We start from the raw sequence: 23,112 nt of genomic DNA on the forward strand, positions 1-23,112 counted from the left end.
CTGAGACCCTTTAGCAGGACTGAGCCTGAAACATCGACTATTCACTTTTCCATAGATGCTGCATGCTGTGTGTTACTTGGATTTCCAGCACCTGCAGATTTTCTCTTGTTTGTGATTCTGGATTGGGGTGGGTTTGTGTAATGAACACAAATGAACTCAATGCTGAGGGAGCTTAAGGTAAAGGAACCCTTAATATGATCATAATATGATAGAGTTCACCTTGCAATTTGAGAGGGAGAAGCTAAAGTCAGATGTATCTGTATTACAGTGGAGTAAAAGGATTTTCAGAGGCATGAGGGAGGAGTCAGCCGAAGTTGATTGGAAGGGGACACAGGCAGGGATGGCAGCAGACCAGGAATAGATGAAGTTTCTGGGAGCAATTCGGAAGGTGCAGGTCAGATACATCCCAAAGAAGAGAAAGTTGTCTAAAGGCAAGATGATGCAAATGTGGCTGACAAGGAAAGTCAAAGCCAACATAAAAGCAAAACAGAGGATAAATAATACAGGTAGTCCCTGAGTTACAAACATCCAACTTACAGACAACTCGTACTTACGAACCGAGGAAGGAGAACGCCGTCCGCCATTTTAAGTCAGATCCTGACGCCATCCTCCATTTTAAGTCATTGCCATTGACACTGTGTTGAGTGTTTAACTTTGTATTTGGCTTAAAATTTTCTTAGTAAGATTCACCCTGACCCCGCCCCCCCCCTGTTCCGGTCGGCTGGTGGCGCAGTGAGATCAGCGCCAGGATCGAGAAAGGAGGTTTCTGAGTTCGATCCAGTGACAGACCATTCCTGTGCCGGGTTGATGTCAATCCAGTGACTCCCGTACCATCCGTGCTGGGTTGATATGGAGTTTGCAACTCGACCTCGTAAAAAAAAAACACAGTGCCACCTCCAGTTTAAACGCGGAATATTGTGGATGATCAAATACCCAAACCCAGCACAGCCCCCACTTGTCCCATTCAGCCTGTCTCAGCGCGGTGGTCTTTAGGACGCAGCGGAATTCAGGAGCTGACGGAGCTCGGGACCTGCCGCCCGCAGTGTTTCTGTTCCATTGACGGGAAGCGAACACGATTGAAAATAAAGTGGAAATAATAAAGCATTTGGAAAGAGGTGAAACGCCATCGGTCATTGGAAAAGCATTAGGCTACAGTCGGTCAACGATCAGAACAATTTTAAAGGATAACGGATAAAGTGAGAATAATGGAGCATGTGAAAGGCCCTGACCTGATGAACGCTACATTTATTACTAAGCAACACAGTGGTTTAATTATTGGAATACATACGTTTCTTAAATGTTTTATATGCATAGAAAGGTAAAATGTATACTATATACTAAGACAAACGTTTGACTAACTGACGATAAATAATACCGGATGTACTTGTTCTGACTTACGTGCAAATCCGACTTAAATATGGACTCAGGAATGGAACTGGTACGTAACCCGGGGACTGCCTGTATAGCAAAAATTAATGGGAAGTTAGAGGATTGGGAAATTTTAAAAAACCAACAGAAAACAACTAAAAAAAAACATGAGGTGGAAAGATGAAATATGAAGGTAAGCTAGCCAATGTTAACAAAAATTTTTCCAGATATACAAGGAGTAAAAGAAAGGTGAGAGTAGATATTGGACTGCTGGAAAATAACGCTGGAGAGATAGTAACGGGGGCAAGGAAATGATGGACAAACTGAATAAGTATTTGGTTCAGTCTTCACTGTGGAAGACAATAGTAGTATGCCGGAAGTTTGAGAGTATCTGGGGACAGAAGTGAATGCAGTTGCTGTTACTAAGGAGAAAGTGCTTGGGAAGCTGAAAGATCTGAAGGTAGATAAGTCACCTGGATATGATTGTCTGCACCTCAGGGTTCTAAACGAGGTAGCTGAAGGGATTGTTGAGGCATTGGAAGTAATCTCTCAAGAATCACTAGATTCTGGAATGGTTCCAGAAGACTGGCAAATTGCAAATGTCACTCCACCTTTCAAGAAGGGAGGGAGGCAGAAGATAGATTATAGGCCAGTTAGCCTGACCTCACTGGTTCGGAAGATTTTGGAGTTAATTGTTAAGGATGTGGTTTTGGGGTACTTGGAAAGCACATGACAAAATAGGCCAATATCAATATGGTTTCCATAGGAGAAAATTTTGTCTTACAAACCTGTTGGAATTCTTTGAAGAAACATGAGCAGGATAGACAAAGGAGAATTGGAGGATGACGTATACTTAGATTTTAGGAAGGCTTTTGACAGGATGCCACACATGAGGTTGCTAAACAAGATAAGAGCCCAGGGTATTACAAGAAAGATACTAACATGGATAGAGCATTGTCTGCATGGCAGGAGGCAAAGAGTGGGATTAAAGCGATCCTTTATGAATTGGCTGCTGGTGACTAGTGGTGTTTCACAGGGGACTGTGTTGGGACCACTTCCTGCTATGTTGTATGTCAGTGCTTTGGATGATGAAATGGGTGGCTTTGTGGCCAAGTTTGTGGACGATATAAAGCTAGATGAAGGGGCAGGTAGTGTTGAAGAAGCAGAGAGGTTGCAGAAGGATTTAGATTAGGAGAATAGGCAAAGAGGTGTCAGATGGAATACAGTCTTGACAAGTATATGGTCATGCACTTTGGTAGAAGGAATAAAAGCATTGACTATTTTCTAATTGGTGAAAAAATTCAAAAATCCGAGGTGCAAAGGGACTTGGGAGTATTCATACAGGATTCCCTGAAGGTTAATTTGCAGGTTGAATCAGTGGTGAGGAAGGCAAATGCAATGTTAGCATTAATTTCAAGAGGACTAGAATATAAAAACAAGGATGTAATACTGAGGTTTTATAAGGCATTGGTGAGGTCTCAGTTGAAGTATTGTAAGCAATTTTGGGCTCCTTGTTTAAGAAGGTATGTGCTGACATTGGATAAAATTCAGAGGAGGTTTACAAGAATGATTCTGGCAATGAAAGGGTTATCATATGAGCAGCGATTGAAGACTCTGAGTCTGTACTTGTTAAAATTTAGAAAACAGGGTGGATCTCATTGAAACCTATTACATGTTGAAAGGCCTGGATAGAGGGGATGTTAAGAGGAGATTTCCTTTGGTGGGTGAGTCCAGGACCAGAGGGCACAGTCTCAAAATAGAGTGACATCCATTTAGAACAGACATAAGGAGGAACGAGGTGGGTGGTAAATCTGTGGAATTCATTGCCACAGTTGGCTGTGGAAGCCAGGTCTTTGGGTGCTTTTAAGGTGGAGGTTGATAGGTTCTTGATTAGTCAGGATGTTAAAGGTTATGTGGAGCTGGCAGGAGAATTGGCTTGAAAGGGAAGTGGAATGGTGCTGCAGACTTGATAGGCCGAATGGAGTTCTGCTCCAGTGTTTTATGGCTCAAATAGTTCCATTTATTATTAGAGAATGTATACAGTACAAAAACTATTGTTTACCTAACAGTTTGATGTGCTGTAGGCTCTCTCTCTCACTAACAAGTGACAGATGTCACCCATTGCCACGTCACTTTCTATTCCACGATTCTCCGACTTGAGAATTGGCAGGAAACTCTCCCTACCATCGAGAGAAAAAGAGAGAGAGCGATCAGTCGACTACAGAAACCCTTGTCTGTATGTATACTGCTGCAAAATCCTGATGTTCCTTCTCAAACAATGGCTCAGCCGGCAGCACAGTCACCCACAGGGCTGCATCCTGGCATCTTCCATGCCGCGCCTGGAGAATGTCGGAAAACGGCTGGTTGCAGTGAGCTCCAAAAGTAGGAATTCATTGTTGTGAAACACCGCACTAGAGTGCTCTTGCAGATCGGGGACCTGGGTAGAACCCCAGCAGGCTTGCGGGGGCTGAGTGGCCTACTGGTGCAGGTGTCTCCTTATGTTCTTGTGTAAACAGGGGGCAGTCTCATGTATTTAGACAGCTTAAGATAACTTGAAGTTTAGTAGCTTTTAAGTGTATTATGATGAAAGTTCAATGTAGGTTTGGCATAACTTCCTAGCTTTTTGATTCTTTCCCTTGGGAAATTAATTCCAGTGCTTAGTTTATTTATTTTTATGGCCTTGGTTGGTGTATTTGTGCTGTGATCCTTAGGAGACCTGACTCCACCTGATAACTTATTGTAACTTTAATAGTCCAAACTTATTTAAAGGCAGCTACCTCCCTGTGAAGTTGCAAGCAGTTGAAGTAAAGCACAGCTGTGATAGGTAGCAAGCTCTGATCTCGGCAAATTGTGAATAATAACCTTACACCCTGGGCTCTGCTGGATGAATATGTGGTGATCAGTGATTCCTGGTTGGATGACTGGATGAACACTTACCATCATATTTGCTTAAAATAGTAGAAATTTTTAAGTAAATATTACATCGCTGGATGTTCCCAAGTGAGGTTTCACTTCCCATCTGTGAGGTCTTTCCGAGTTATTGGACAGAGGGGGAAAACAGCCTGTGTTTTCTCATCCATTGACTCATTTACGTCCACTGATATATATTGCTGGGATCTGCTGTGTAGTTAAACCTCTTGGATTATTAAAAATAAGATGCAAGCTTTGAGTATATGTGTCGATCCTTATGGGGAAAAAATAAAAACACAACTAAATGGCTAAATTGGCTGAAAAAACGTGTGATTTTATCTCTTAACTCTGATGCCCTAAGTCAGGGGTTCCTATCCTGGGGTCTGTGGACCTTTCTGTTAATGGTAAGGGTCCTTGGCATAAAAAAAGGTTGGGAACCCCTGCCCCAAGTAGATTTTGACAGTGATTTGCATTTTTCTGATTTGGATATTTGATCAAACTAGATTAAATATTGTGTGAAATTCTCCGGTATGGCACATAGTGTGTGGTAAGGACAAGGACCTGTATATATAATTGCATTCTCAATTGTCCTTTTAAAAATCTTCCTCATAATTAGATTAATGTAACAAGAAAATCTTCACAGAAAACAATGATAATCCGTAATAAGAATGTAGAGGAGCAGCGATTCTCTTGGGGTTATTGCCAGTTATTTTGGAGTGAAAGGGAAGGCAGACCCTACTTATACCACTTAAATCTTTTAAAACAATTTAAAACAATTTTTAAACAATTTGACACAGTATTAAACCATAATAAGGCCATACACATAGGGGCAGAATTAGGCCATTCAGCCCATTCAGTCTGCTCTGCTATTTTACCACTGCTGATTTACTTTCCCTCAACTCTGTTGTCCTGTCTTCCTCCATAACCGTTGACCACTTACTAATCAAGAACCTATCAAACTTTGCTTTAAATATACCCAGTGATTTGACCTCCACAGTCATCTGTGGCAATGAATTCCAGATTCACCACCCCCTGGCTGAAGAAATTCCTCCTCATCTCTGTTCTAAAGGGATAACTTTGTGTTCTGAGTCTGTGCCCTCTGGTCCTAGACTCTCCTACTAATGGAAACATCCTCTTGATGTCCACTATATCTAGACCTTTCAATATTTAGTAGGCTCAATGAGACTTCCCATAATTCTTCCAAACTCCAGTGAGTACTGCCCCAGAGTAGTCAAATACTCTTCATATGCTAAGCCTTTTATTTCCTGGTTCATTCTCATAAGCCTCCACTGCACCGGCTCAAATGCCAGCACATCCTTTTTTAGATAAGGGTCTCAGTACTACTGACAATACTTCTAATATGGTTGACCAATGCTTTCTAAACCCTCAGGATTACATCCTTGCTTTTATATTCTAGTCCTCTTGAAATGAATGCTAACATTGCATTTGCCTTCCTCACCACTGATTCAAACTGAGCATGGGTCTGTGGTATAGAAGGGAAAGAGGGAGATGAGGGGAGTGGTAGTGATAGGGGACTCAACAGTCAGGGAATAGACAGGAGATTCTGTGGAAGTGAATGGGACGGCTGGGTAGTATGTTGCCTTCTAGGTGCCAAGGCCAGGGACATCTCGGATCACGTCGACAGCATTTGGGAGGGCGAGAGAGAACAGCCAATTGTCTAGGTACATATTGGACCTCCAGGGTAGTAATTTCTGGATTACTACTTGTGCCATGTGCCAGTGAGGGTAGAAACAGGATGATATGGCAGAATAATGCCAGGCTGAGAAACTGGTGCAAGGGAGCAGGGCTTCAGGTTCTTGGATCATTGGGATCTCTTCTGGGGAATGTATGCAAGGGATGGGTAGCACCTGATCCCGAAGGGACCAATATTCTCTCAGGCAAGTTTGTTAGACCTGTTGAGGAGGGTTTAAACTAATTTGGCAGGGGAGGTGGGAACTGGAGTGAAGGGACTCAGGATAGGATGGGTGGTTAAAAAGCAAAGATGGTGTGCAGTCAGACTGTCAGGAAGGACAGGCAGATGATAGGACAAAATTGCAGGCAGCAGGGTGAGTATCAGTGCATTAGGGATGCAGAATCAAAAAGGATAGCAAATACAGTACTCAAAAGTGTTATATCTCAATGCATGGAGTATAAGAAATAGGTGGATGATTTTGTTGCACTATTACAGATTGTCAGATATGTTGTGACCATTACTGAATTGTGGCTGAATAATGGTTGTAGTGGGGAACTGAATGTCCAAGGTTACATGTTATATTGGAGGGATAGGAATGTAGGTAGTTGGGGTGGTGTGGCTCTACTGGTAAAGAATGGCATTAAATCATTAGAAAGATGTGACATAGGATCGGAAGATTTTGAATTCTCGTGGGTTGAGTTAAGAAACTGCAAGGGTAAAAGTACCCTGAAAGCGGTTATATATAAGCCTCCCAACAGTAGCTGGGATGTGGGCTACAGGTTGCAATAGGAAATAGAAAAGGCGTGTCAAAAGGGCAATGTTATGATAGTCATGGGAGATTTTAACATGCAGATAGATTGGGAAAATCAGGTTGGTAATGGATCTCAAGAAAGTAAATTTGTTGAATGCCTACGAGATGGCTTTTTAGAGCAGTTTGTCGTTGGGCGTAATAGGGGATCAGCTATACTGGATTGGCTGTTACGTAATGAACCAGAGGTGATTAGGGAGCTTAAGGTAAAGGAACCCTTGGGTTACAGTGATCATAATATTGAGTTCAATTTGAAATTTGATAGGGAGAAAGTAAAGCCTGACATAGCAGTATTTCAGTGGAGTAAAGTAAATTGCAGTGGTATGAGAGAGGAGATTCTTCACCGTGGAATACACTAGCAGTGTGCCAGGTGTTGGAGGATGTGAGGGAAGAGAAGTGAGTGCAGTTACTATTACAAGGGAGAAGGTACTCAAAAATTGAAAGACCTAAAGGAGCACAAGTCACCCAGACCAGATGAACTGCACTCCAGAGTTCTGAAAGAGGTAGTGGTAGAGAGAGTAGAGGCATTAGTAATGATCTTACAAAAATCATTGGACTCTGGCATAGTTTTGGAGGACTGGAAAATTGCAAATGTCACTCCACTCTTTAAGAAAGAAGGAAGGCAGCAGAAAGGAAATTAGAGACCAGTTAGTGTTGGAAAGATGTTAGAGTCAATTGTTAAGGATGAGGTTTTGGAGTACTTGTTGACACAAGTCAATATAGGACAAAGTCAGCATGGTTTCTTTAAAGGAAAATGTTGCATTACGACCCTGTTGGAATTCTTTGAAGAGATTACAAGTATGATAGATAAAGGAGACATTGGATGTTGTATATTTGGACTTGCAAAATGTATTTGACAAGGTGCTACACATGAGATTGTTTACCAAGTTAAGACCCCATGGTATTACAGGAAAGTTACTGGCATGGTAGAGCATTGGTTGATTGATAGAAAGCAGTGATTGGCAATAAAAGGATCCTTTTCTGATCAGTTGCTAGTGACTAGTGGTGTTCCTCAGAGGTCGGTGTTGGAACCACATCTTTTAATGCTGCGTATCAATGATTTAGATTATGGAATAGATGGCTTTGTTGCCAAGTTTGTAAATGATCTGAAGATTGCTGGAGGGGCAGGTAGTGACGAGGTAACAGGAAGGCTGCAGAAGGATTTAGACAGATTGGGAGAATGGGCAAGAAAATGACAAATTAAATACAATCACAAATAAGAGAAAATCTGCAGATACTAGAGATCCAAGCAACACACACAAAGTGCTGGAGGAACTCAGCAGGCCAGGCAGCACGTATGGAAAAAAGTACAGTCGACGATTTGGGCCGAGACCCGAATCTGTATGGTCATGCACTTTGGGAGAAGAAATAAATGTGCAGACTGTTTTCTAAACATGGAGAAAATTCAAAAATCTTAGATGTAAAGGGACTTAGGAGTCCTTGTGCAGAACACCCTAAAGGTTAACTTGTAGGTTGAGTCAGTGGTGAGGAAGGCAAATGCAGTGTTAGTGTTCATTTCAAGAGGTCTAGAATATAAGAGCAGGGATGTGATACTGAGGCTTTACAAGTCACTGTTGGGTATTGCAAACAGTTTTGGGCTAAGAAAATATGTGTTGGTATTGAAGAGGGTTCCGAGGAGGTTCTCAAGGACTATTCCGGGAATGAAAGGGTTATCATATGGGGAACATTTAATGGCTCTGGGCCTGTACTTACTGGAATTTAGAAGGATGGCGGGGGGGAGGGGGAATCTCTTTGAAATCTTGTGAATGTTGAATGACCTAGACAGAGTAGATATGGAAAGGGTGTTTTCCATGATGGGAGAGTCTAGGACAAGAGGGCACTGCCTCAGGATAGAGGGGTGTGCATCTAAAACAGGGATGTGGAGAAATTTCTTTAGCCAGAGGGTAGTGAATTTATGGAATTTGTTACATAGGCAGCTGTGGAGGCCAGGTTTTTGAGTGTATTTAAGGCAGAGATTGATAGGTTCTTGATTGCCCACAGCATCAAATGTTACAGGGAGAAGGCCGGGGAGTGGGGGTGGGGGGGAAAGATCACCCATAACTAAATAGTGGAGCAGACTTGATGGGCCAAATGGCCTAATTCTACTCTTATGTCTTATGGTCTAATGTTTATGTTAATCTTTAGAGAATCTTTTCTTAGATATTGGAACCAAAAATGGTCACAATACTCCAAATGGGTTGATATCTAATTCACTAGAGAGTAGATCAATGAGGGGATAATCTTACAAAGGTGTGCAAAATAATGAGAGACCTAGATAGGTTGAATGAGGAGTCCTTTTCCTAGGGTTGGAGAATCAAAAAAATAAGGACATAGGTTTAAGGTACAAACAAGAGAAAATCTGCAGATGCTGGAAATCTAAGCAACACACTCAAAATGCTGGAGGAACTCAGCAGACCAGGCAGCATCTATAGGAAGAAGTACAGTCAGTGTTTTGGACTGAGAGCCTTTGACAGGACTGGAGAAATAAGATGAGTAGATTTAAAAAATGGGGGAGGGGAGATAGAATCACAAGGTGAAAAGTGAAACCGGGAGGAGGAGGAGGGTTGAAGTGAAGAGCTGGGAAGTTGATTGATGAAAGAGACAGAAGACCATGGAAGAAAGAAAAGGGGGGAGGAGCACCAGAGGGAGGTGATGGGCAGGCAAGGAGATAGGTGAGAGAGGGCAAAGGGGTGGTGAATGGTGAAGGGGGGGGGGTGTTATTACTGGAAGTTCGAAAAATCAATGTTTATGCCTGCGTCTCAATATCACCAAGACCAAGAAGATGGTGGTGGACTTTAGGAGATCTAGGCCTCATATGGAGCCAGTGATCATTAATGGAGAATGTGTGGAGCAGGTTAAGACCTACAAGTATCTGGGAGTACAGTTAGACGAGAAGCTAGACTGGACTGCCAACACAGATGCCTTGTGCAGGAAGGCACAGAGTCGACTGTACTTCCTTAGAAGGTTGGCGTCATTCAATGTCTGTAGTGAGATGCTGAAGATGTTCTATAGGTCAGTTGTGGAGAGCGCCCTCTTCTTTGTGGCGGCGTGTTGGGGAGGAAGCATTAAGAAGAGGGACGCCTCACGTCTTAATAAGCTGGTAAGGAAGGCGGGCTCTGTCGTGGGCAAAGTACTGGAGAGTTTAACATTGGTAGCTGAGCGAAGGGCGCTGAGTAGGCTACGGTCAATTATGGAAAACTCTGAACATCCTCTACATAGCACCATCCAGAGACAGAGAAGCAGTTTCAGCGACAGGTTACTATCGATGCAATGCTCCTCAGACAGGATGAAGAGGTCAATACTCCCCAATGCCATTAGGCTTTACAATTCAACCGCCAGGACTTAAGAACTTTTTAAAAGCTATTATTAATGCTTTTTGAGATAGTGATTTAGATGCATATCATATTTTTTTTTACTGAGTTAAGTATTGTATGTAATTAGTTTTGCTACAACAAGTGTATGGGACATTGGAAAAAAGTTGAATTTCCCCATGGGGATGAATAAAGTGTCTATCTATCTATCTATCTATCAGGTTAGAGGCTACCCAGATGGAACATAATGTGTTGTTCCTTCAACCTGAGTGTGGCTTCATCATGACAGTAGAGGAGGCTATGGACTGACATGTCGGAGTGGGAATGGGAAGTGGAATTAAAATGGGTGACCACTGGGTGATCCAGTTTCTTCTGGCAGACAGAGCGTAGATGCTCGGCCAAACGGTCTTCCAATCTACATCGGGTCTCGCCGATATACAGGAGGCCACACCGGGAGCACCGCAACAGACTCACAGGTGAAGTGTTGCCTCACCTGAAAGGACTGTTTGGGGCCCTGAATGGTAGTGAGGGAGGAGGTGTGGCACTTGTTCTGCTTGCAAAGTGCCAGGAGGGAGGTTAGTGGGGAGGGACAAATGGACAAGAAAGTTGCGGCGGGAGCGATCCCTGCGAAAAGCAGAAAGGGGGGAGTAGTGGAGAGAGGCAAAGGTGTGCTTATTGGTGGGATCCCATTGGAGATGGCATGAGTTCTGAAGAACTATGTACAGGGTACAGAGGCTGATGGGGTGGCAGGTGTGAGGACAAGAGGAACCCTATCTCTGGTAGGGTGGCGGGATGGGGTAAGAGCAGATGTGCATGAAATGGAAGAGATGCAGTTGAGGGCAGCGTTGATGGTGGAAGAAGGGAGCCACGTTTCTTTGAAAAGAGAGGACATCTCCTTCATTCTAGAATGAAAAGCCCCAACCTGAAAGCAGATGTGGCAGAGATGGAGGAATTGAGAGGAGGGAATGGCATTTTTACAAGTAACAGGGTGGGAAGAGGTACAATATATTCCAGGTAGCTGTAAGAGTTTGTGGGTTTATATTAGACATTGGTAGATAAGCTGTCTCCAGAGGCAGAGACAGTGAGATTGAGAAAGGGCAGCGAGGTGTCAGAAATGGACCAAGTAAATTTGAGGGCAGGGTGGAAGTTGGAGGCAAAGTTGATGGTTGACGAGCGCAGCATGGGTGCAGGAAACAGCACTAAGGCAGTCGTCAATGTAGCGTAGGAAAAGTGGGGGATCGACACCAGTGTAGGCTTGGAGCATAGATTGTACCACGTAGCCAACAAAAAGGCAGGCATAGCTGGGAGCCATGCGAGGAACCATGTGAGTACCCATGGCTACACCTTTTGTTTGAAGGAAGTGGAAGGAGAAATTATTAAGAGTAAGGATAAGTTCCACTAGTTGGAGGAGAGCAGTGGTGCAGGGGAACTTGGTTGGGTTTGATGTCCAGAAAGAAATGGAGAACTTTGAGGCCTTCCTGGTGGAGGACAGAGGTGTATAGGGACTGGACATCCATAATAAAATTGAGATGATGGGGGCCAGGGAACTTGAAAGTATTGAAAAAATCCAGAGCGTGTGAAGTGTCACAGATGTAGGTAGGAAGGGGCTGAACTGGGGGGGAATTCAGTGAGTACAGGCCCAGAGCCAGCAAAAGTGCCTCATACATTAACCCTTTCATTCCTGGAATCATTTTCATGAATCTCCTCTGGATCCTCTCTAATGTCAGCACATCTTCCCAAAGGTACGAGATCCAAAACTGCTCACAATACTTCAAGTGTGCTCTGTCAGATACCTTATAAAGCCTCAGCATCACATCCTTGATCTTATCTTCTTGTCCTCTTGAAATGAATGTTAACATTGCATTTGCCTTCCTTACCACTGCTCACCTGCAAGTTAACCTTTAGGAATTCTACACGAGGACTTCCAAGTCCCTTTGCATCTCTGATTTTGAATTTTCTCCCTGTTTAGGAAATGGTTTATGCCTTTATTACTTTTACCAAAGCACATTTCCTTACATCAGATTTCATTTGACAATTCTTTGCCCATTATCCCAATCTGTCCAAGTCCTTTTTCCAGACTCCTCGCTTTCTCAGCACTACCTGCCCCTACCACCTGTCTTTGTATCTTCTGCAAACTTGACCACAAAGCTATCAATTCCATCTTCCAAATTGGTGACATATAACGTGAAAATAAGTGGTGTCAATACTGACCCCTGTGCAACACCATGGTCACTGGCAGCCAACCAGAGTAGGTTCACTTTATTCTGACTCCTTGCCTCCTGCCTATAAGCCAATGCTCTATCCATACTAGTATCTTCCCTGTGCACCTGACCATCTGCTCTTATCTTGTTAAGCAGCCTAATATGTGGGACCTTGTCAAAAGCCATCTGGAAATCCAAGAAAACCAACATCCACTGACTCTCTTTTGTCTGTTCTGCTGTCAACCTGCAACAGTTACCTGCTCAGTTGAGGAAAAACACCAGAGACACAAAATTATCTCTGAAACGGTTTTTATTCAGAGAGGAGTTCGCAGCCCCACGCGCTTTGGGTGTAAGGTAGCCAACTCCCAATTTGTCGGTTTACAAAGGTCATACTTATACCCAAAAGCAGGGTACTACATTCGCAAATATGGTTACCGATTCAAATTCATCAATTGATTTGCTATTGCATAGCTAAGCATGCGAAATACTCAGAACTTAGCAAAGGTTAAAGTGTAATACCTAGAATTAATACTGATGTACTTCAGGACACTTGAAATAGGTATCCTTAAAATATTTGGCCAAGCACATTGTCTTGTGGTGGTAGGTTCCCTTTTCCTTGTGGTCTCCACGTCTGGTCTGGCACCTTATTTTAGCTACCTCTCCTTACTTCCCCAATGACGTACCTCTCTCTTGTCCTGTCTACATATTTTGCTACACTTACCCCTTGCCCACCCCCTCTACACGTACCCCTTACCCTCTTCACATTCTCATTCCCTCCTGTGATCATGAAATGATCACTTGTCAATATCGTGAAAATCCTCTGGTGCAGGTTCGAGGAGTTCGGTGGCCTCGACGGTTGCCCGTACTACCATCAGTGACTTAGCCGGCAGCAGGTCCCCTAGTGAGGCCGTCATGTGGTTTAGGACACATTTAACAACGGCGATAGAGACAAAAATCCCGATAATAGCCATCAGTGCGTAAATAGCCCCATTGATCAACCAGTCCTTCCACACACCTAGTCCCCAGTCCCCCCACCCTGTCCAACCTGTTCCTTCCTTGATGGATCCTAAATTTTCATCTATTTTGTTCATGTACCGTGTTATGTTGGCAGTAGCATCGTCTAGCCCCATTATGCATTTGTCCTTTACGATAGCACAGAGCCCACCCTCCCTGGCGAGGAGGTAATCAAGTGCATAGCGGTTTTGCGTGGAGAAGAGCCGCAGTTGGTTAAGGCTGTCAGTTATGAGTCTTAATGCTCCCCTGGTGGCGTTCCCAAGGCTCATGAGACCACAGGCCAGATAGTTCCGATTGTGGGCCGCCATAGCGGCTCCTGATGCCCCCAAAGAGAAAAAGCCAGCTGCCCCGTATCCGGCCACCTGACCTGCAGTTAGGGTGGTCAAGATTTGGTAATCTGCACAGAATTCCTGGGAGACCTCTCTCTTGTACCTCCCAGGCGGGCGTGAGGGACCCCAAGTTCCAGGGCAAGGGACCGCTGTAGGGAGGAGGGTGCCATAGGCCATCGAGGAAGGGTAAGGGTACTTCAGGAAGTTGGTGGCAATGCCGTTGTAGAAGAAAAAATACCCCGGGAGGGTATACTTGGTCTCCGTGCAACCCTCACCCTTTAGGTGTACAGTATCACTCCATTCTGCCACACCGGCAGGGGCGTACACTCGTTTGGCGCCCCTGCGATACTTAGGTCGTAGGAATACCTGATCGTTGACTCAGAGGTGGGTGCGGTTCCCCTCCCCACAAAGAAGTTGCACCCCCTTGGCCAGGGACTGGCACTTTGTCTCATGGCAAGAGCAAGAGATCCCTAAGGGGTCCTTGGTGAGGTGACACTCCCTTTTCCTACAGGGCTTGGAGAGGCAGGCGACGTTTTTTGAGAAATACACGTCTGAACACCCCCACCCTGTTCCGAAGAAGCAGTTCTCATATACTCGGTCACCCTTCGGGGGCTTGAGATTCCCCTCCCACCAGAGATCCTTTCTCATCCACCTGTTGGACGGGGCAAATAAACAGTCCGCAACCGGGGCCGTGGAAGGGTCATAGGTGAGTTCCACCCTCTTTCCCTCAGGCATTGTTTTGCCGGCGGGGGCACATCGGAAGGGCTGATCAACACGGTCCCAGTGGGGGAAAACGGTAAAGAGCGAGGAGACACTGGCGGGGTGGGGATAGCGAATGATGGTTGTAGTGCCATACAGTTGTTTGTGCACGTTTTGGAAATAGTTGCCACTTATAAACTCCGAGGAGGGTCTTTCAAGGGTGGGGCCTTTGGGGAAGCCCCAATCCCTTTTCTGCCTTGAAATGTCCCCCCTCGATTCTTTCAGGGGTTTTGGTTCCTCGTCCAGTTGTCCCTCAACCTCTGTCCCATACCCCACTATCCCTAAAAGAATATAGATAACCAAGAGCATCCTACCTCCCATTGCCAGAGCACGATGTGACACCACAAGGAAAAGGGAACTCAAACACACAACAGTTCAATCAAGTCCGTTTATCAGTTCCTTCTTTTACCTGTGGTTTCTAGCGGGTCCGAGGTCCAGCGCTTGCAATTGCTCAGATGTATCCAATGTTCTTGTCCCTTCACCTTGACAGCAGAGGGGGTCTGCAGGAGGACCTGGTACGGTCCTTTCCACCGGGGTCCCAGCTTGGGTCGATCCCAGTTCCTTATTAACACCCAGCCTCCTGGTTCTGCTCCCTGCCACTCGCCTTCTCTGTCAGGAACAGGTCTTGAGGCTTCCTTCACCTGAGTATGTAGAAACTTAAGAGACAAAGTTAAATGCTTGAGGTAACACTGCAGTTCCTCGCCCATCATTTGTAGATCTACTTGTATTGGCGGGGGGGTTGCGGTCACTGCCCCATGGGGTTCTGTTTGGGCGCCCATAAACTATTTCAGCAGCAGTTAGCCCAGTACCGGTTTGAGGTGTAATGGACATATGATACAGTGCCAGGGGAAGGACTTTAAGCCAATTTAGTCCTGTTTCAAGGGTCAATTTAGTTAGTTTGTCCTTCAGGGTGCCGTTTGCACGTTCCACGATTCCTGCGGCTCGGGGGTGATAGGCACAGTGGAACTGTTGTTCAATCTTTAGTATTTCGCAGAGTTCTTTGTTTACTTTCCCAATGAAGTGCGGACCGTTATCAGATGATAGTCTTTGTGGGATACCAAAACGAGGAATAACTTCTTTCAGCAGTATTCACACTACCATGGAAGCCTTGTTGTTCGTTGTGGGGAAGGCATCAATCCATTTACTAAAGACGTCGATTATAACCAAACAGTACTTATAACAATTTACCTTCGGTAACTCGATAAAGTCCATTTGTAATGTGTCAAACGGTCCTGCTGGGGTTGGGGTGCACCCTTTATCACATCTAATAGATTTACCCGGGTTTACTTTATGGCAAATTAAGCAACCCCTTGCCCGTCTCTCCGCTGCCTCATTCAAACTGGGGGACCGCCATGTTTTTAATACACATTCCCTCCTGGCCGAGGTGAGTGTCAGAGTGGAGGCGGTCGACCAGGACAGGCAGGAGAGTATCAGGAATACAAGTCTGACCTGCTGGGGTCTGCCAGAGGCCCGTTGCGTTATTAACAATACAACTATGTTTTTTCCAAACATCAAGTTCTGTCGCGGGGCGTCCCCCTGTAATCGCGCGATGTCGGATATGCCTGGGCTATCAACCGGCTGCCTGGCAGGCAGAAGGCGTGGGGCCGAATCCACAGTTACTGTTTTAGAGGAGGAGCCTCGCTTGGCTGCCAGGTCTGCTCTGGCATTGCCTTTACTAACGGGAGAGTCATCGGATAAGTGGGCGGCACATTTTATAATAGCAAGCTTACCGGGGAGCTGGATGGCTTTGAGCAAATTGTCAATGCTTTTGCCAGCCGACGTTTGGAAGCCCCACTGCGCCCATAGTGTGCCAAAATCGTGAGCGACCCCAAATGCAGAGCGTGAATGCGTGTAAATATTGGCTGTCTGACCCGAGGTGAGGACGCATGCGCGAGTGAGGGGGAAAAGCTCAGCCTGTTGGGCCGAGACTGGTGGGTGGAAGGCTGCCGCCTCCAGGGTGGTGTGTGGGGTCACAATGGCAAAACCTGATTGCCGGACACCGTCCTGCGAGACAGAGGACGAGCCGTCCACAGGAAGTATCAGGTCCGGATTGTCGAGCTCAATGTCCTGGAGGTCTGGCCGCGGGGAAATGAGGAAGTGGTTTCGCTCTATGCAGGAGTGGGGAGGCTCGGATAGAAGGTCAGGCGGGTGATCCACAAAGGCAGCAGGGTTAGGTGTGGTACAGTAGGCGAACGTCAGTAACGGATTATGTCTCTATCGCCAAATTGTCAACCTGTAACTGTTACCTGCTCAGTTGAGGAAAAACACCAGAGACACAAAATTACCTCTGAAACGGTTTTTATTCAGAGAGGAGTTCGTAGCCCCACGCACTTCGGGTGTAAGGTAGCCAACTCCCAATTTGTCGGTTTACAAAGGTCATACTTATACCCAAAAGCAGGGTACTACATTCGCAAATATGGTTACCGATTCAAATTCATCAGTTGATTGGCTATTGCATAGCTAAGCATGCGAAATACTCAGAACTTAGCAAAGGTTAAAGTGTAATACCTAGAATTAATACTGACGTACTTCAGGACACTTGAAATAGGTATCCTTAAAATATTTGGCCAAGCACATTGTCTTGTGGTGGTAGGTTCCCTTTTCCTTGCGGTCTCCACGTCTGGCCTGGCACCTTATTTTAGCTACCTCTCCTTACTTCCCCAATGACGTACCTCTCTCTTGTCCTGTCTACATATTTTGCTACACTTACCCCTCGCCCACCCCCTCTACACGTACCCCTTACCCTCTTCACATTCTCACTGCCTGTTATTTCCTCAATGAATTCCAACAGATTTGTCAGGCAAGATTTCTCCTAAAGGAAAAATCATACTTTATCATGCACCTCCTAGTACCCTGAAGCCTCATGACTTCAACATCTTCCCAACCACTGAAGTCAGTGGTTCAGAATTTCCTTTCTTTTGGCTCCCTCTCTTTGATATTTTCCAGTCTTCCCGAACCATTCCAGATACAGTGATTCATGAAAAAAAGAATTACTAATGCCTCCACAATCTCTTCAGCTACCTGTTTCAGAACCCTGGGGTGTATTTGAACTGGTCTAGGTGACATCTACTTTTGGACCTTTCAGCTTTCCAAGTATCTTATCCTCCCTTCTGTACCCCCCCCCCCCCCCCCCCGGACTCTTTTGAATTCTGGCATACTTCTAGTGTCTTCCACAGAGAAGATTGACACAAAATACTTATTAAATTCATCCGCCATTTCATTGTCCCCTATTACTCTTCTTCAGTGTCATGTTCCAGTTTTCTGATATCCACCATCACCTCTCTTTTACTCTTTATATAACTGAAAATATTTTAGTATCCTCTTTGATATTATTGGCTAGCTTACCTTCATGTTAAAACTTTTCTCTCCTTATAGATTTTTTTAGTTGCCTTCAGTTGTTCTCTAAAAGCTTCCCAATCCTCTAACTTCCCACTAATTTTTGCTATATTATATACCATCTCTTTTGCTTTTAATCAGTCTTTGACTTCCTTGTCAGCCACAGTTTCCTCATCCTCCCTTTAGAATACTTCCTCACCTTTGGGATGTATTTAACTTGTGCCTTTATAGTTACCCGCAGAAACTCCAGCCAATCTATTTTGCTATCATTCCTGCTAGTGTCCCCTTGCAATCAGCTAATTGAACAAGACATGATAATCTGATAGCAAACATGAGGAAATCTGCAGATGCTGGAAATTCAAACAACAACACACACAAAATGCTGGTAGAACACAACAGGCTAGGCAGCATCTATAGGGAGAAGCGATGTTGACGTTTCAGGCCGAGACCCTTTGAGACCCTTCAAGACCCTGACGAAGGGTCTCGGCCCGAAACGTCGGCATCGCTTCTCCCTATAGATGCTGCCTAGCCTGCTGTGTTCTACCAGCATTTTGTGTGTGTTGATGATAATCTGACAGCCAGTTTGCTGTTTGCATATTGTCATGCTCTTTGCATCCTGCAGGAATTATGCTCACTACTTAGAAATTGCAATGCCACCTTCTCAGAATTTATGTTCATGGGAAAAACTTGTCCCTTGTTTTCCCTACTAGAGTTTTTATTACATGGTTTTAGGAAATTTAACAACAGTATTAAGTAAACTTTATTACATTTTTATTTTATTTGTTTTTTTATGCCTCTAAAAGTGAGCAAATTGCCAGTCTGCTCCTAACTGCATTTTCTCCTTCTAAACCTTGGTGAGACTGGTGAACCAAATAGAAGAAAAATGCCCAAAAGCAATCCATAGAGTCTGAACTGGACGCGAAGCAAAGTGGAGAAAAGTTGTGGGGGGTGAGTGATTTGTGGTTAAAGATGCAGATTTTGAGCAGGTTTCTATCCGTGAAATAAGGAAGTAGGGTTTAGTGCTTGCTGCAGATGGATTCAACATGTGCACCAAACGAGTCTGATAACTAGCGGATGAGTTATGTGGGTGATTGTGGGCAATAGATGGTATGTGAAGACATGCCTATAGAGGTTGTAAAAATAGGGAGTGATTACGACATGGAGGAGGTTGTAAAGACGTGGAGGGGGTAAGCAAATAGAGGAGATTTGGGAAAATAGGGAAGAATTGAATTTGACATTTTATGCCAATTAGAGTTGACAAGGTCAAGGACCAAATGGGAATAAGCCTTAATTCAGGATTGCTGCAGATGAGGAAATCCTTGTATTGCATATGATTAAGCTTTTGGCAGTCTGGAGATTGACACAAGGATGATGGTGGAAAAGAGACTGGTGGTCTTGTGGTAGTGATGCTGGGCTAAAAGTACAGTTACTGTTGCTAAGATGAGTTTAAAGGTCCACCCGGTTGAAAAGAATGTTGCGGTTGGGATGCAAGGAAAGGAGCAAACGTAGTATCCGGAATTTTACTGGAAGTTGGAAAGGAAGGTTGGTCAACTTGGAGACTTTTGTTCCTAATTCAAAGCAATATCAAACTTTGCACTGGGTAGAATATGACTGTGATGGTGAAGTAGAGCTGTTGTCTGATGTATTTTGTGGAGGGAGCAGAATATCGACAAGGACCATCATGAGAAAAGAAAATATATTAGCACTCTTTACTTAGATGGTTGCAAGACAGAGGAAGGTTGGCTGAAGGAGACGATTTCATTGTGATGAAGAGTTTGAGATCTTCCTTACTTCCGAACAGGTATCCAGAGCAGAAGCATGATTTCTCGGTTTTAAATATACGGAAAATGTCTTCTTTATTTGTTTTCCATTATAGTTTCTCTGTGGCATGCCAGTAGATCACTAAATGGTTTTGCACATTGGTTGTTTGTCAATCTTTGATGTAGTTTTTCATTGTTTCTTTTGTATTTCTCTATTCTACTGTGATGTCTGTAAGAAAATGAATCTCAAGGTATTACATGGTGACATATACATATATTCATAATGAATTTACTTCGAACTTTGGAATATGATCCAGCCAGATAGAGTAACGAACAAGCATACCACAATTGTAACCTTAAGTTTGTAGTCTTTACAGCACTTCATGGAGCCAGTAACCTTTTAAAATATGTGCATCCTTTAACTGTATTGAGTATTACTATGAGTATAAACGTGCTTAACAAGGGTGAAAAATACTTTATTGTTGGTGAGCTTCAACCAACAGAATTCAGCATTCACCAGTATCAAGGAAGTGGAGTTGCTTTGCTACTGGTCCCAATACTACCATCCCTTCCCCCTCTGCACAAATCCACTGCCCCTCCACAGAGGAGGACTTCCCACCTGTGCAAAGCTTTCAGCATTGAGAACAGAATGAAACTGATGACAGCAACACTAAATCATTGTTGATTACTGTCAGGGCTTTAGAGCTCCTTGCAGGCAAAGGCAGTTGAATGAATTAATTTTCTTGGAGCAGCTATAAGTGAGAGGTGATAGAGACAAGGACCGTCTATTGGTTTAAGCTGTTCAAAGGGATGAATAGGTGTCTTGTGACTTCATCTGTTATCATATCAAACAGCGCAGTGATCCTCCTGTGTCCTGCTGAAGGGTTTCGGCCCGAAACGGCAACTGTACTTTTTTCCATAGATGCTGCCTGGCCTGCTGAGTTCCTCCAGCATTTTGTGTGTGTTGCTCGGATTTCCAGCATCTGCAGCTTTTCTCTGGTTTGTCAGTGATCTTCCTTGTTTTCCTGCCTCCTCTCTTGAACACCTCAACTTATTGCCTTCTTTTCTGGGAAGCACCTACTGTCCATTATTTGCTGCCTTCCTGTGGGAACTCATTTGTCCTCCCATTTAGTTCCCAATTGGTGATTTCCCTCTCAACACTACTTCTTTGGCCCCTCTGGCAATTTTTCTGTCCTCCTGTAGTGACTCATTCTCCCCACACCATCCCCTGCCCCAAACTTGCTTCCTTGCCATACTTTGCCTCAAAAGACTATATTTATGAAGAATGCAGCTGCACTTCTGACTTGTGGTGCCAAGTAATGGGATTGTTGTGGAGTCAAAGTGAGATACAGAATGGAAACAAGCCCTTCTGGCCACGGAGTCAGTGCCGACTCTTAAGCATTTGCACTAATCCTACAAACCCGTCAAAAATCTCCCGGAATTCTACCTCTCATCTGGGGACAACTTACCTACCCACAAGGGAAGTTTTACAATGGCTAGTTAACCAACCAACCCACATGTTTTTAGAATTTGGGAAGAAATCAGATCACCTGAAGGCAGCCCACACAGTCACAGGGAAAACATATGAACTCTGCACAGAGTACTAGAGGTCAGGATTGAACCAGGTCCCTGGTGCTGTAAGGCAATGGCTCTATTAGCTATGTCACAATGTCATCCACAGGTCTTGTCGGTGCGGATGGTTCATGAATTGTGCAGCGCAATTTAAGATTAGACGTAAAGAAATTCTTGTGTGCAGCTTCCTTAATGGATGGGGATGAAAGGTGAAGTATTGCCAAATGCTGATTGTTTTTCCGATTGGGAAAATAAATGGTTAGGTAGCTTGTGAGAATGGGATGTGTTATTCATGGGTCTGTGGAGATGGTAGTCTTAAAACAGGAGGGTTTGATAGTGATGTTTCCTTTTGTTCTCCACAGCCTTTCCTCAGCAATGTCTATTACCAACCTCAGTTCCACCGCCTGACACCACAGCTTTATCACCAAGCAGAGTTAATGATATCATCGCAGAGCCAGTACACGGGATTCAGAATGGGCTTTGGTAACTTGCCATTGGGCACTGGTGGGTTGCCCGCCTTCAAATTCCGTTCAAGACATGAAAGCATAGACTGGAGGCGGTTCAGTGCTATAGACGTGGAGCGAGTGGCCAGAGAACTGGATATTTCTGCCCTCCAGGAGAACATCATGAGTGTGACCTTCTGTAACCTGGACTCTGAAAGATGTCCCTGCTGTCAAAACCCGGTTGACCCAGTCTTATTGAAGGTATTCAAGCTAGCCCAACTAAACACAGAATACCTTCTTCACTCTCAGGATTTCTTCACAAGCAGCATTCAAGCACTGGAGGAGCAGCTGCAGTTGACCTTGGAAGAGTTGGAGAAGAGCAGGGAGGAAATAGCTAAGAAGACGGAGGAGCTGAAGGCAGTGAAAGAGGAGGGCCGACGTCGCAAGAAGATGATTGCCACTCTTCAACTGCTTGTACAGGCAGGAGCCAATAACTATCATAAGGTACTTGTGCCTTCAATCTCAGTCCTATTTGTAAAGATTTGCCTGTTTATGCGTGAGAGTAGGTCACTGGCTCCTCAAGCCTTCACCACCTTTCAATATGATCTTGGCTGATCTGCCCCAGGCCTTATCTCCTCTACTTAGCCATTTGCTCACAATTCCTTGGTCTTGGAACAATCTACTTCCTTTAAATACACCCAATGATCCAGCTTCCACAATCCTCCAGGACAGAGAATTTCAGAGATTCACCACCTGCTGTGAGAAGAAATTCCAGCAGACCTCAGTTTTAAGTGACATCCCCCTGTCATAACTGTGTGCCCTCCTTCAAGTCTAGTGGAAACACTTCCATATCTATCCTGTTCCTTAAGGATATCCCAATAAGATCAGTCTCATTCTTCTAAATTGAAAAGGATACTGATCTCATTTCTTTAGCCACTAATGATTGGACAGCTTTCTTATCCCTGAATATAGCATAGTGGATCTGTCAGAAAGAAAGAAGGAAAAATTCACTTTATTTTTCTCTTATAGACTGTGTCCAATGATGTACACCCTTATGCCTTTTCCGAAATAAGGGGACCAAAACTGCACACAGTACTTCAGGCGTGGCTTCACCGTGTACATCCCACTTCAAGACAACAGTCCTTTCGAGATAACCATTGTGATTTTTCTTACTAACCACTGGCTGCACCTGCAAGTGGTCACTTTTTTTGCAGCTTATGAGCAAAAACATTTAGGTCGCTTTGCACATTATTCACCCCCATTATTTCTTCATTTGGATAGTATGAAAGTTTATTTCAAATCTGGCTGATGCCATGGTTAATAGTAGGGGTCCATGACATGTAAATGACTGGGAATCCTGGCAGTAGAGCCTTGACAGGATTGCAAGAGGCAGTGTCTCTGGGATGGAAAGCAGTTAACGTTTTAGATTTGAGACTCTAAATCAGAGCTATCAGACTCAGGAGTAATATTACCGTGTGTTGTGAAATTTATTGTCTTTGTGGCAGCAGTACAATGCAATATATAATAATAGAAAAAAATCCATGAATTGCAGTTAACATATGTATGTGTGTGTGTGTATTTTTGTTGTTTAACATTTGACTAAAAAAT

The 23,112-nt window shown here is 44.3% G+C and overlaps 1 protein-coding gene and 1 long non-coding RNA gene across 6 annotated transcripts in view; one reads left to right on the top strand and one right to left on the bottom strand.

Moving 5' to 3' along the window:
- Positions 1-23,112, top strand: part of LOC140725323 (cilium assembly protein DZIP1L-like) — a 274,345-nt gene that overhangs the window by 54,529 nt on the left and 196,704 nt on the right. For all 4 annotated transcript variants that reach the window (XM_073040644.1, XM_073040643.1, XM_073040642.1 and 1 more), the window contains exon 2: positions 21,424-22,008. In XM_073040644.1, the coding sequence (XP_072896745.1) occupies positions 21,499-22,008 (510 nt within the window). In that variant the 5' untranslated portion in view covers positions 21,424-21,498. The remainder of the gene's footprint in view (positions 1-21,423; positions 22,009-23,112) is intronic.
- On the bottom strand, positions 720-15,656 carry LOC140725325 (uncharacterized). 2 transcript variants are annotated; one of them, XR_012098318.1, is made up of 4 exons: positions 14,803-15,656; positions 3,431-3,548; positions 1,399-1,458; positions 720-868 (listed from the first exon to the last, which is right to left on the bottom strand). It is a non-coding gene; the product is annotated as an uncharacterized lncRNA (long non-coding RNA). The 2 variants fall into 2 exon arrangements; XR_012098317.1 differs by lacking the exon at positions 720-868 and having other exon boundaries at positions 1,096-1,458.

This window comes from Hemitrygon akajei, chromosome 3 (assembly GCF_048418815.1).
Source record: "Hemitrygon akajei chromosome 3, sHemAka1.3, whole genome shotgun sequence".
NCBI lineage: Eukaryota > Metazoa > Chordata > Chondrichthyes > Myliobatiformes > Dasyatidae > Hemitrygon > Hemitrygon akajei.